Genomic DNA, 13575 nt, shown 5'->3' with positions numbered 1-13575 from the left:
AAAAAAAAGGAAAAGAAGCAGTATCTCATAATCTCGAAGCGAGGATATCATCTGTCAAGCGGTGTAGGGTTCGCCATTCTATTTTGATCAGGATGGAGAAGTCTTGCTGCCGCATCATCACCAGCAGCTTTTGCGGACCGCACCAATCAAATGACACGCAGCCAGATCTGCGGACCTAAACACTGGAGCGGCTATATAGTAAGTCAATTAGTCACGGTTCCTCCGGTACTTACTTCAAAATATGAGTACTTCTTTATTAGATCCATTGTGTGCCTACCAACTAATTCTGCGTCAACCTAATGGATGAAGATGGTGATTCAATATTTATGATAACTTTTGGTGGACACCAATACTCCCATGGGGGAGTATTATGCGTGGAGAAGTGGAGCCTTTGGAGAAGTTCATTGACCAAAACGTGCAAGCAAGGTAAGAGAGACAGGTTCTCCCCGTCTATACCTAAGGTATCTCTCCGAGTGAGGCAAGGGAAGCGTCAGAGACGTGTGCCGATAAAGAAGACACAAATGTGACGTTAAAGACGAGATATGGCAAGAAAATGGAGAACAGTCAGCATTTCGCATAGGATCGATAAGAACAATGATAGCGAAGAACTGTTTGCCGTCAAAGAGTTTCACCGGCGGCCTGGTTAGCATCACACCACGTAATCGGATTTTGGCCAAATATTCTCTCACAAGCAACAACCAGTACGCTAACGTGATACGCGTCTTCGACATGTTCTACCTCGATCGAGATGAACTCTATGAGATGATGGAGCATTATGCTGGAGGAGATCTATTCTCCCTGGTGCAAACAGCTAGGTATTTAAAGATTCAACAATCAAACTGCTTTATAAACAACTCATGCGTGGCGTGAAGTACTTGCACGAGGCCAAAGTGGCACATTGCGATCTGAACCCCGAGAACTTGCTGTTCACCCCGCCAGGAGACCTCAACACCACTGACTTCGGCTTTGCCAGTATTTGGTCCAATCAGGAGGCCGCAGAATCAAGTTACTGTCAGGAATTCGTGGGTCTCCACCGTATATCGCGCCAGAGGAGTACACTAATAGCGTATATAGTAGGCGAGCTGCCAATATATTAGCTTGTGGGGCGATATATATGTCTAGGTTGTTGCCTTTAGGATTCTGTTCAAATCAGAGACGAGTGCTACCTTACATATATCAAAGATCGTCGAGTAGAGAGTGGTTATAGGCTAATACAGCCATCAAAACCAGTAATTACGAGCCTACACAAACTGAATCCAATTATTGCCACTTGATCTTATAACCCAGATCCAGAGCCGCGACGTCGTACACTGTATGCGCGATCCTGTTCCTTCCTGGAGGTTTACAGCCTCACAGTTTCTTAAGTCAGAGTGGGGTCGCGCTATTAAAGTTTGCAGAGTTGTAAGGACTAACAGGCGCACGTCTGACGCCCCCTGATGTACCATCGGAGCCAGAAGGGCTCAGTATTGAGGTTTGCAAATATTGCTGTGGCGAGGTCAACAGCGTGGTTGATATATCACGAAACTTCGATCGTTCAGTTGACTGATATTGGAAAACCCTTTCATGGAGCTCAACTGATCGACGAGCTATTTTGCTTTGGCCAAATATCGACATGACCCCACTTAGTGAGGGCATGGTTCACAGAGACTTGCCTCGGAACTGTTCGAGCTTTTCTTACAAGGACTAATGGCTATACAAACGATGCCAAACGTATCGCCCGACGCATCTCTTGGCATTCGTGTTGGTCTTTTTATCATTACTGACGACACTACCCAAGTAGAATTTTGTAACCAATTTTGGTCTAGAAAATGGGCGATGTGAGAGCGTCTGCTTGTTTCTCATTGCTGTCTTCAGGGCTACATAAATTCTCGAAGTGTAGAGGTTTTCTTTAAGCCGGAATTTCAAACATGCCATACCCGCCGACTAAGAATGTATTATGCCGACAGAGCCAGGTTCTCGGCGCAGAGGACATCAGGAGGCGTTGATGTATCAAGTGACGAAGTCTGGGACCCCTGGAGCACTGCAGATCTTCAAAATTCTAAAGCAAACCTCTGGTCAGCACTTGCCGACCATCCTTCTCTAGCAAATAATCAGAGCGAGGTACTTATGTCACATGTCTGAAATATTTCTCATGGAAGTGGGCTATTCAGTACCTTTGCTTCAATTGATACTTGTAACTTTCCTCGAACTATCATTTTCGAGTAACCTAGAACATTTCATTTTATATATTGGGCTAGATATTATCGAGCACTACGTTGAGCAAAATCTCAAGCTGTTTGCTATTAGACGCGTCCCATCATGCTGCGAACTCGTAGGCCAGCTCTAACTACTCTCAATTCTCTCGGCTTTTCCTTTCCCCTTGTTCTTTGTCTTTTGCCGGCCACAGCGTCTTCTATACGTCGTACATGCCCTAACTCTTACAAATTGCACGATATACTAAATGAGTTAGGTGTCGTACCAGTTTCGTTTTCTACATAGCTCATGAAAAATTTGCACGATCACAAACTACATTGGCAATACCTCGTCCAAGCTAGGCTCGGTGAGAGACATTTTGAAGACTTCGGAGCAATGTTTTGGCACGGTTCATACTGAATCATATATTTATTGATGCATAAAGCACACTATTTAACTGTTACTGCCATGCTGCGTTGGAAGCATAATATCTAGAACTCTAAAGCAATATTCGCATTGATCCTTAAGTCTACGAAGATGGAGCTCAGAACCTTCAAAGTAGCCGAATAACTCTTCCAAGGCCTCTTCCAGTTTGCAGTCGACTTGTCAGTGTGCTGATTCATTCAAGCGGCTTGTGTGAATTTACCATTAAAGCAATGCGCATCCTTATAGCGAACTTCGACAGTATGCCGATCAGAAAAGGGTTCCTAAGTCTTCTCGTTGGCTAGTCCTTATTCATGCCCAAATGATTTGCGGATAACGGTGCTCAAACACTAAAATGCCGACTTCATGGAATCCTCGGTGGCGCTCACAAATGTTGTGTGGAGAAAAAGCTTTCTAGGAGGCGTGTGCGACTCGGCGCAGAACCATGAGCCGCTCGTACGAAGCGCTCCGCGTTGAAGAGCACTTTGAAATATCTCTTCTTCTCTCTCGAGCAAGGAGCGATGCAGGTGCTTGGAGTGCCGTGTGTTATAAACTTTGAGCCAGAGCTATACTGAGTCAGTGGCTGGCACTAGTGATTAAGAGGTGGCCGTAGGGTCGGAATGATGCGAGATAGACGAACAGCTGAGATGTAGTAGGGAAATGCGATAGGTGTATGCACTAGGAGGAGTCCAGCTGACCAGCTCTTCCGGTAATAATTCTTCGCACGTAGCGAACAGCATGTTCCGCCTCTTTGTGTAGTTTATCTTCAAACTTTAGACTCATCTCAAGTACTCTCCGTAGCCCCATGTGTCGTCTAGCAATTTCCAAAGGATGATCTGTGCTGATTCTCCGGAGCGTGGATTTGCAAACTCGACGTGTGGGAGGTAGCACTGGCTCACCTGGTTGCTGGCGGTTATCCATCCCATTCTCGATCTAGGCACAAGAACGTTTGAAAAAGAATCTACGCGAAGGACACGTCCGTCGATGTCCAGGCTCAGAAACGAAGCGACAACTCCTGCGAGATAGCTTCCAAGCGACTCGGGGCTGTTCCCCATTGGAGTTTACTTGCCGAGGTAAGGCTATATTGGAGAAAGTAATACGGTTCATCCTCCAGGATGAATATGTTGTGCTTTCGGCAAACCGCGTAAATGACACGACGACGCTCGATGCCCTGTATTGCCCCAGTTGGAATCTGTGCAGAAGGAATCGTGTAAAGACCGTGCGGCTTTCGACTACCCTGGACACTGACGTCCCAGTCAGTAAGCACGTCGTGCGTATCGTCTGGAAGAATACCCTGGTCGTCCGTTTTGACACTAACAACTTCGATGACCTTGGGCGCCATAGTTTCCAGCGCTGAGGCAAACGTATACCCTTCTGTAAGAACGCAGTTGCCGCGATTACGATCACAGCGCATAAGAACGGCTTGCTCGAGGGCACCCGCACTGCCTAGAGTCTGACATGCCTGCCATTTAGCATAAGTAGGGTTTGAGACGAGCTTAACATGCTCAGTGATGAAGCGCATCATTTGAGGAGACTAGTCGCCTGGCCGTAGTTGAGCGCAATAGAGAGGTCATACTCTGAAACTCCTTTCAGAACGTCATATCCCCGATTGCGACATTCTGCGTCAGATCTTCGTTTGCAGATAGCTATTCCTCTTCTGCAAAGTGAGGCGGCTTTGCCACTCGCATTAAAATTTCAGAGTAGGGGAAATGCTCGCTAATCGGGAGGCCACCGCCTCGTGAGATTATACCCGGTATCTTGAGAAAACCGGCAGCTTGCTTCAGAATCCAGGGGGAAAGGGATTGGCTTTTGCAATTGAAATGGGCTGAACGTCTAATGAGTGAATTGCCCACACCAGAACAAAAAAGAAAAGAACAAAAAAGAAGGATTGAACTTACTAGCCCAGTCCTCAGCAGAGGGCTTTCCTGCTTGCTTCATACCTTTCATTTTGTCATGACAACGAGAGGGGACTGATTTTACTCACGGGACCTTTTGAACACATCACTGTTGGCGACTGTCGCCATACCAGCAACTAACTTTCCTGTTGCAGCTCTTCTGTTACGTATGTGTTCCAGTCGAAAGATGTAATCGCCTTTGGCACAGATGTTGAGCAGGTCATGATGCGATGGCGTAGGCTTAACGTTTCTGTAAGCGAATACGAAAAGGAGAAAAATAAGGAGTTCTTAGTTGATCAATTTTCACGCTATATAATTCTGTACTGGGAGACGGGTTCTACAAGACGTTAGGGATCGGTGACATAGTTTCACTCCATCGCTTTACTTATCCCGGGTGGGTGCTTTCCGGGGTAGAGACTTAGATCACGCCAAATCTGAGGAGATCAGTATGCCATAACAAGCCCTATGCTTAGCCCTTCCAACTCACAAATTATAGCATAGGCTTAACTTTACAACGTGCTCATGGAGTGTGTAGGTACCTTGGATACATCGACAATCAATACCATCCCGCGTTCTTTCAGATTGAATTGGTGGCAACCAGTCTCCTTGCCATTTAATACAATTGCCAGGGTTATCAGTGTCGCATATCAATTATTCGAAATTAATTGAGGAATGCTCTCGTGGCGCGAGTACTGTGAACCAATCAATAGATGGGGTGGTAAATCAAGATTGAATTGTAAAATTCAGAAGAATTTGGACATTCCAAGATACATACGACCATAGCTCTTAGAGAACTCGGCATCCCGTCCGCTCTGCCCTAGATAAACTGAGAAGCGCTGGATTAGTACTCAGGTGGGTGACCACTGGGGAATCCCCGGTGTTGTATGTTTTGCATTTTTGCGTGATTCTGGTCATGTCAGTGTTGCGCAACTCATATTCGCTGTTAAAACTTCGGGTAAATTCAGACTAACAAGAATAGAATTAGTCGGTGAGGTCCCGTACGATGCCAGCCGCGACGCCTTGCTAGGAGTTTTAGCAGACTGCAACTCAAAACGACATGGCGTCGTTACAAGATCTAACTACTTCTAATTATGAGCCTACTATGGTATCAAGCCTTTAAAGGGGCAGTGGGCGAGTTCTTTCGAAGAGAATGTACAAGTAGCTCGGAGCTTAACATCGCGGAAAAACACCCGTGCAATCAATCTAGTACCTCTCTAACCGTCCATACCATAATACAGAGATTAATTATGTGGGTTCAACAATAAGAGAGGCATTCAGATATGCGGAATGATGCAAACGAGGAGATCTCGTACACCGCTATAGTATATAACTCTATATGAGCAAATTTCCCATTTGTGTTTTCACCTCCCTACTACACAAAACATAAACACCGCTGGAAAAAGAGTCAAGTTTAATTATCTTAGTACCGCCAAAGGAAGTCTCCTGTTTAGATTTTATGCTGTAGTCTGAAGTGAGAGAAGAGACTGGTTAATCGACGATTAGGATTCTGGTAGAAAAACTTATTGCACAGGGGGTTTCATTAAGGTTAACAAGTCCTGTGAAAGCAGCCAAGGTCTTTCAAAAAAATTTTAAATTTTTTTTTTAAATTTTTTTGAAAAAGAAAAAAAAAAAAGGGAACAGTAGCGAAGACAATAGAACAAGATCTAGTCATGGAAATTGCAGCATAAAACCGCCTGCAATGATCCTCAATCCTTAAGCCAAGGTCCACTTCTAGAAAGATGCTGGGAATCCGATATCAAATGTGAGATCTCAAACGACTATTCTTGCGTCTTCATAAGTGATAGATTGCAAACTCCTATCAAAGGAAAGCTACAATCCGGGCGATTATTAGAATGAGTATGCTTAATCAGCTCCAATCTTGTATTGTTGGCTGCATTCACGGATCCGTACCTGGAATTACAAGACAAGCGCGGTGGCAAGCTTAGCAAGCTCTTCCAGATGCCACGAGAAGCGCTACCTTTGACGAATTTATCAGTGACATCTATGTGGTAGATTCAAGAGTTACTAACAAACTCCCTTTACCGATAAGTTAGTATGTATATAACCGAACCCCCTTCTCACAATGTCATCTGCTCCAGTATGGAATTTGCAGTTGTGGTGCACTCACCTTTCCCCATTTCAAAATCCAGGCCCTGAAATTGTGAAGCGGGTGTACGTGGGCCTCTGGTTATCATAACGCAGCTTGTACACATCAAAGAGATCGCATGATCCTTGAGCTTCTGACCTCGTGTGCGGGTACTATGAGAATTCATTTTTGATGACAATCAGATCTTTCTCCAGAGTGTGATTTAGTGGACATAATCTCATCGGTCGATGTCAGCGGTGCCGTACGTATTAACCGAAGCCAAGAGCGTTGAATATATGTCCAATTTGATCCGTATTATACCCCGCCAGCCACGCAATTATGATCTACTTAGTGCCAATCGGTACCAACTCTGCTAACTATTGTTAAGCAGCCCAGGTCGAATTCTAAAGTATCAGAATAATGAAACAGAGAGACTGAGGCAATATTAGAACGTCCAGCTGGTATAAGGCTCGAACGATGATAAGATTGAGGAAGCTGTGGGTTTCAAGTTCGAGCGGCACAGTAGAACTACCTAAGTGTTCTGACCTTGAAAAGGAGCTTTTGAACTAGAAATATATGAGTTACTGCCAAGATTTTACATCGTAGCTGGCTTGGAATCCATAACTAACAGCTGCCATTTACAGAAGACTGGTGGAGAAATGAGATTTCTTTCTTTTTGACGGGGTGAGAATGTATGAGATAACTCTGGCTAATCCATGGGAGGATAGGACGTCGTACAGTAGCGCCTCTCGATTCTTGATCGTTCAATAAAACTTGGTATAACAAATACAATTAACACATGTATTCAAATCTATAGAAACATGCGGTTGGCGGCGCAGTGTTGGGCAATTAGATGTTACATTGAAAAACGTGATGCAGTTCAAAGTCGCGGGTGACGTCACGTAATTCAACGGGCTGCATGTCAGCTGTCGTTTTCTCAAAGCAGGGACTCTAGATGAATTACAGCACTGCCCCATTACCCACTGTTTGCAATTACGGGAAGCCTGTCGTGGTGCAACTTTCCAGGGTTCTGTGCCTCATTCACTCGATTAGTGCCTCGTTCAGAAGATATCAGCAGGGGCGTGGTATTCCAAAATCCCTGCTCTCTGCGGCCGCAACTCTTGTAAGATATCCGTCGTCTCCGGCTAATATTATTTGTCTCTCATTCAGAGGAATATCTTTCCCATTAACGATGTAGATGGAATGGCGTGCTGGTTGGACTAGTGAAAAACAGCGTCAGCTTAAATCCCTGTTTGCGAGAACGAGGAAAGGAGGAGCATGAAGACAGGCATAGTGTTATTATAAATCCAAGTATTAACGGTGGTGTCAGGTGAAACACAGAGCTATAAATGAAAGACCTAACTTCTAAACTGACGCTTTGAATTTGTGCTCAGATCATACATCCACTTGTTGCGGAGTACCTGCCATCATGCTCACAAGATCTACAGTCGCTGCTATTATCAGGATTCTGGCTCAGGCAACAAAATCGCACGCCGTGGATCCTACCGAGAATCTCGTGACGACGAGTGATTTTATGGCTTTAGTGCCGTCGCCTACTTACAGCTTCTTTAGCTATAAGCAGATGAGCACTAATCGGTATGCTACACCGTTGGTTACACCATTATCTCTGTCGACTTTCGCCCCGAATTTCAGCCAAGTATCGACACTGCTGCCGGCGAGTGTCACGTACACTACGTACAGCCTGGATCGAGCTGCCACGTTCGACGATGGACCGTTCGGGCAGAGTGCATACGCAGCACTATGGATGGATTTTACATATACCCATGATCTTCCGTTCACGACCACTGTCTCACCAACTCCAGTCGCTTCAAGCGAACTCGTATACCCCCCGCAATTTCCAGCTCGTCCTCAACATGAGGACAAGTCATTAAAATTCCCGTGCAACTTTATTTGGGGAGCAGCTGCTAGTGCTTGGCAGATTGAGGGCGGTTTGCAATTTGAAGGACGCGGCCCAGGAGCAATAGACCAAATCGGAGCTATCGGCACAGGCCTCGCTGCCAGCCTGAACGACTCGAATATCGCTAACATGAATTATTTTCTTTATAAGCAAGATATCGCGCGTCTTGCCGCACTTGGAGTGCCTCACTATTCATTCACAATTTCATGGACTCGTGTCATACCTTTCGGTATTGCCGGCTCTCCAGTTAATATCCAGGCTTTGGATCATTATGAAGATGTCATCAAAACATGTTACGAGTATGGAGTCACGCCGATCATTACCCTAATGCACGCGGATAGTCCAGTCGGGATATTCGACGACCTTGAGGCATTCCCGGAACACTTTCTTTACTATGCCAAGCAAGTTATGACCCGGTTCGCCGACCGAATTCCAATTTGGTTCACTATTTGTGAACCGAATCAAGCGCCACTGTTTCTTTCATCGGATTACAACGTTCTCACAGCTGAAGCGAAAGCGCACGCCGGTGTTTATAATTGGTACAAAAAGGAGCTCAAAGGAACAGGTCGAATTAGTACCAAATTCGCAAACAATCTTGCCGTCCCACTCGATCCTGATAACTCTTCTCATGTAGAAGCGGCTATAAGATATCAAGAGTTTAGTTTAGGAGTCATGGCGAACCCACTTTTTCTTGGGCACCAAATCCCCCAGGTCGTTCTTGATACCCCAAGCATTAATATAACTACACTTACACAGAAAGAACTCGAATACCTCAATGGAACAGTTGACTTCTTAGCGCTCGACCCATACATCGCTCAGTTTGCATACCCACCAGATGAGGGTTACGAGGCTTGCGCATCGGACCCTTCCAATCCTCTTTGGCCCTCTTGTGTTGCGACAGGCGCTACACAAGTCAACGGGTGGCTTGAAGGAGTTCCGTCCAATTCTTATTCCCTGATAGCGCCGCAATATGTACGAGAACAGTTCAGCTATGTGTGGAACACGTACAAGCCGTCCGAAATAATGCTGACAGAATTCGGCTTCCCTCAAATCGACGACTCACACCATGAGTTATCGGTACAACAATTCGACTTTGATCGATCTATGTATTACCATAATTTCCTTACAGAAGTTCTACACACAATCCACACGGATAATGTGAACGTTATTGGTGCACTTGCTTGGAGTTGGATCGATAATAACGAATTCGGGGATTATGGAAACCAGTATGGTATGCAGACTGTCAATCGTACAGATGGGCTGTTCACCCGACGCTACAAGAGGAGTTTCTTTGACTATGTAGATTTCTTTCACACCTATATTGCTGCGCGACAAAACGATGCGATCTCATAAGACCCGGAAAACATCAACGGAGGATCCGCGATATACAAGATTCAACGACCTGATGTTGGCCCAACGCTTTGATTGGTATTATTAGTAATTGTGGCAACGAATATATACCCTGAGATTACCATCGTTCTATTGACGGTGGGCCCACCGTTTTTGAATGTCACAGTAACTCAGATGGCTCGTTTTGGATTTTGCTTGGAACGTATGATATCGAAACTCTGACGCATCCTTAATCAGAGTTCAGTCATGACCTTGCGACTGTTCCAATGTACTCTTTAATGCCGGCGGCTTAAGTAGTTGCGACATCGATGGCACTCCAAGATTCCTAAGGACTCGGTTGCATCATATAGACAACAATTCCGTGCACCCGACTTCAGTTACCTCTGGATCCGATCTTTTAGCATCTTCCCGACAACTATTAGCGAAGCTATTGGTTACATACCTACAATATTTTATTGCAGGTGTTGAGAGCCGGGCTGTATGGAGGCAATGCAGAAACTGGGCCAGCTTTTGCACGACTTCGGCACAAATTCGGAACCAAAAATCATTGTGAAGTGAGTATAATGGCCGAGTCTACTCAGCTCTAACGCAGCATCGATTGCATTCTTTACCCCTATCAGGTGGATATTCTGAATAATTACACCCAGATAAGATCCGCTAGGAAGTTGTGAAGAACTTGGGATCATGACTACTTTGCACCAATATCTTGGCATCATATTAAATCAAAAGGACTTTTGTAAATTACTTCGAAATCGTGTCATACAATTCCCTTGGATAAGCGGATAGTCCTTGATAGTAGCGTGTTGGCAAAATTTGTTTACCACGCAGTGAACGCAATAATTTAAATTAGATGGGCCGAAGTAGTATGAATGGTGTTTCTGAAATCATACTTGATGCACAATGTTCTTGTCTTTGGCTGGTCAGGTCTGCCGAGGTGGACTAGACTACGGTAAAAGCAATCTTTCTCACACTTTAGACTGTCCAAGTTGCGTTATCTTGTCCTTTGACCTTGTAAGAGCCCTTCAGACGTGAGAATGTCGAGTAAGGTGTTGGCTATTAACGTTAACAAAGGCAAGAACACCTATACGGTTGTCATTATCATAGAAAATTTTGATGGTTTAAACTATACAAGAAGGAGGGGGCAGCACCATTCTAACCGAAAGTTTGAGAACAAGGCGAGTTCAAGGAAGATGGCAGGGTATTGGGCATCATAAATCTCTGTCACGTAGTATCGAGCTCTTTGAGTGAATCCTAGCAAAGACAATTTTGTTAGAAGTACATTTGATATTTGCCAGTATGTTTTCGCATATCTATCGTTTTTTCTTTCTCTTCTTCTTTTGCCGTCTAATCAATGGGAGAGGAAACGTAAATTAGCATATAGGTGCTTTTTCGAGGAGGGTATTTTTATTCGGCGATTAATGTCCAAGACCAAACCACGGGTCATAGCCCTTACAGCGCATCGGTTGCGGTGCACATTGTACCGCTCCACAGCTAGTGTGGGCTACAACATTAACGAAATGCGACAAGCATGCCTACGATTCGTACAATTAAAAATATCAATATTGTTACACTACATTGTACAATTGGAAATATCATTTTGGTACACTAACCTAGTACAATGAAAAGCTAGCCAAGAGGGTAGTTCACCCCACCTATGCAAGGGTTTAGCAGATAAGAAACCCCAAAGTACAGTAAATGACAGATAGTTTGCTCGAGAGATGAAAGGCAAGGATTGCTCTATACGGAGTAGAGGTGATCAGATAAGCATTTAATGAGTTATGCAAGTGACGTCAGTTTCGGCCAAGCGAAGCTTAGAGCTAGTCTACAGCGAGTAAGTTTAAGTTCCAGATAGCTGCAGCGCCCAACTCAATGTCCGCTGAGTGCTACGGTATCCACGTTGGCGACAGCTTCAACAGCTCCCCAACACCGCCCCACCATCGTTACGCCAAACACGAGCGACAATACATACATACGTAGCTCAGAACATCCCCAGAGGATTGAACAGAGGGGTCTTAACCCAGTGCGACACGAATTCAAAGCGAAGCAAAGCACAGCAGAGCTGGTCAGCCGAAACCCCTTGGTGATGCGCCGCTCGATCTTGAGCTAGGCTGGCTCCTGAGGACATTCGAGGCATAAACACTTCCGCTGAGGGCACGAGGAGAGGAAGAAGGAACTTTCCGCCATCACATTCTTAGAACGTCTACAACAACCAATCGATTCCCGTTTCTGAACAGGACAAAGTCAAGTCAAGATGGCTGACTTCGAGCCTTCTGCATCCCTTCCGATGGGGCAAGGCAATGCGAGCAACGATGTCAAGAACGAGGTCAAGAAACCTAAGAAGAAGAAGGTCCTCCTCATGGGCAAGAGCGGTTCGGGCAAGTCGAGTATGCGCAGTATAATATTCAGCAACTACATAGCAAGGGACACGCGGAGACTGTGAGTATACCCGACTGGTGCGCCTCCAGTACACGCCGCCCTTGTGTCACCCTTGTGTCGCGCTTCCCGTGCCATTTTGGAGCCCGGGCTTCTTGATGTTGTCGTCGGATTTCCACGCTCAATTGCTGACCGTTTACACACACAGCGGTGCAACAATTGACATAGACCTTTCCCATGTTAAGTTCCTTGGCAACCTGACTCTGAACCTATGGGATTGTGGCGGTCAAGAGGCATTCATGGAGAACTACCTTTCACAACAACGAGTACACGTCTTTTCCAATGTCGGCGTCCTTATCTACGTTTTCGATATAGAGTCTCGCGATGTGGACAGGGATATGGCCACGTACGTCTCGATAATGTCGGCACTCACACAATATTCGCCTGCTGCCAAGGTCTATGTTCTCATTCACAAGATGGACCTCATCATGACACACGTTCGCGAGGCCGTCTTCATGGAGAGGGTACGGCTAGTGCGGCAGAAGACTTCCGAGTTCAGACAGGGATCTGGATTCTCCGGAGAGCTGGAGGTGACTCCCTTTGCAACATCAATATGGGATCAATCTCTGTACAAGGCGTGGGCAAGCATAATACACGACCTCGTGCCCAACCTGTCAGTCATCGAGTCACAACTAGAAGCGTTAGGCATAATGATTGAGGCTGAGGAGTTACTCTTGTTCGAGCGTACCAGTTTCTTGGTCGTCTCTAACTGGACATCGGAAGAAGGTCAAAACAATCCTACCACAGATCGCCAAGAGCGCATCTCCAACATCCTGAAGCATTTCAAGCAGAGCATAAGTCGCTTTACAGGAACGCCCAGGAATGCCGAGCAGTTTACGCTCATGGAACACAAGGCTGGTGGTCGGTTCTCTATCTTCTGTCTGAAGGTAAGCCCATCCGTGAATTCACTTGTTGTCTGCGCTTGGCTAACACATCATGCACAAGTTCACCACAAACACGTATTTGATGGTGATACTTCCCCCTGGCGAGGCGCGATTCAATGCGGCCAAGTTGAATTGTCAAATCGCTCGTGAGAGCTTCAAGTTCCTCGACGGTCCCATATCTGTATCCGCCCAGGGACAGGTAGCCACTTGAGGAGTCTGTCGGAGTCATATGTTGGCATGCACAACTTCATGCATCTAATCCCCACTGCTCGGAACGATGCCGATTATGGTTGAGCTTGGTAGTACCTGTTCGGCTTAAAAGCTACTAAACCGGCTAGCAATACCAAGGGCAATTATGGTCTGCGCGCATGCCTCACTTAGCCTCTACAATAGGTTGGATCAGCAAAGCCAGCC

At 45.7% G+C, this 13575-nt stretch overlaps 4 protein-coding genes across 4 annotated transcripts; 3 read left to right on the top strand and 1 right to left on the bottom strand.

Annotated features, from left to right (window-relative positions):
- Window positions 1–672: 672 nt before the first annotated feature.
- On the top strand, window positions 673–1563 carry BKA67DRAFT_558865 (uncharacterized protein). Its single transcript, XM_046102353.1, has 3 exons — window positions 673–1082; window positions 1172–1353; window positions 1414–1563. Exons 1-2 carry the CDS (start codon window positions 858–860, stop codon window positions 1205–1207), a joined length of 261 nt encoding a protein of 86 aa, XP_045962968.1. The 5' UTR covers window positions 673–857; the 3' UTR covers window positions 1208–1353; window positions 1414–1563.
- A 1382-nt stretch (window positions 1564–2945) lies between these two features.
- On the bottom strand, window positions 2946–4619 carry BKA67DRAFT_591551 (pyridoxal phosphate-dependent transferase; the record flags this gene model as incomplete). The annotated part of the gene is made up of 7 exons (XM_046104733.1): window positions 2946–3161; window positions 3294–3342; window positions 3388–3639; window positions 3696–4129; window positions 4278–4428; window positions 4490–4535; window positions 4580–4619. 7 exons carry the CDS (start codon window positions 4617–4619, stop codon window positions 2946–2948), a joined length of 1188 nt encoding a protein of 395 aa, XP_045962967.1.
- Window positions 4620–8606: 3987 nt separating this feature from the next.
- On the top strand, window positions 8607–9974 carry BKA67DRAFT_558861 (glycoside hydrolase superfamily). Its single transcript, XM_046102352.1, has one exon. It carries the CDS (start codon window positions 8624–8626, stop codon window positions 9845–9847), a length of 1224 nt encoding a protein of 407 aa, XP_045962966.1. The 5' UTR covers window positions 8607–8623; the 3' UTR covers window positions 9848–9974.
- A 2178-nt stretch (window positions 9975–12152) lies between these two features.
- Window positions 12153–13542, top strand: BKA67DRAFT_220622 (Gtr1/RagA G protein conserved region-domain-containing protein). Its single transcript, XM_046095559.1, has 2 exons — window positions 12153–13164; window positions 13223–13542. Exons 1-2 carry the CDS (start codon window positions 12376–12378, stop codon window positions 13370–13372), a joined length of 939 nt encoding a protein of 312 aa, XP_045962965.1. The 5' UTR covers window positions 12153–12375; the 3' UTR covers window positions 13373–13542.
- The last annotated feature ends 33 nt before the right edge of the window (window positions 13543–13575 follow it).

The sequence above is a fragment of the Truncatella angustata genome, assembly GCF_020726525.1.
Source record: "Truncatella angustata strain MPI-SDFR-AT-0073 chromosome Unknown BKA67scaffold_2, whole genome shotgun sequence".
In the NCBI taxonomy this organism is placed as follows: domain Eukaryota; kingdom Fungi; phylum Ascomycota; class Sordariomycetes; order Amphisphaeriales; family Sporocadaceae; genus Truncatella; species Truncatella angustata.
This window is presented reverse-complemented; position numbering and strand designations above follow the sequence as displayed.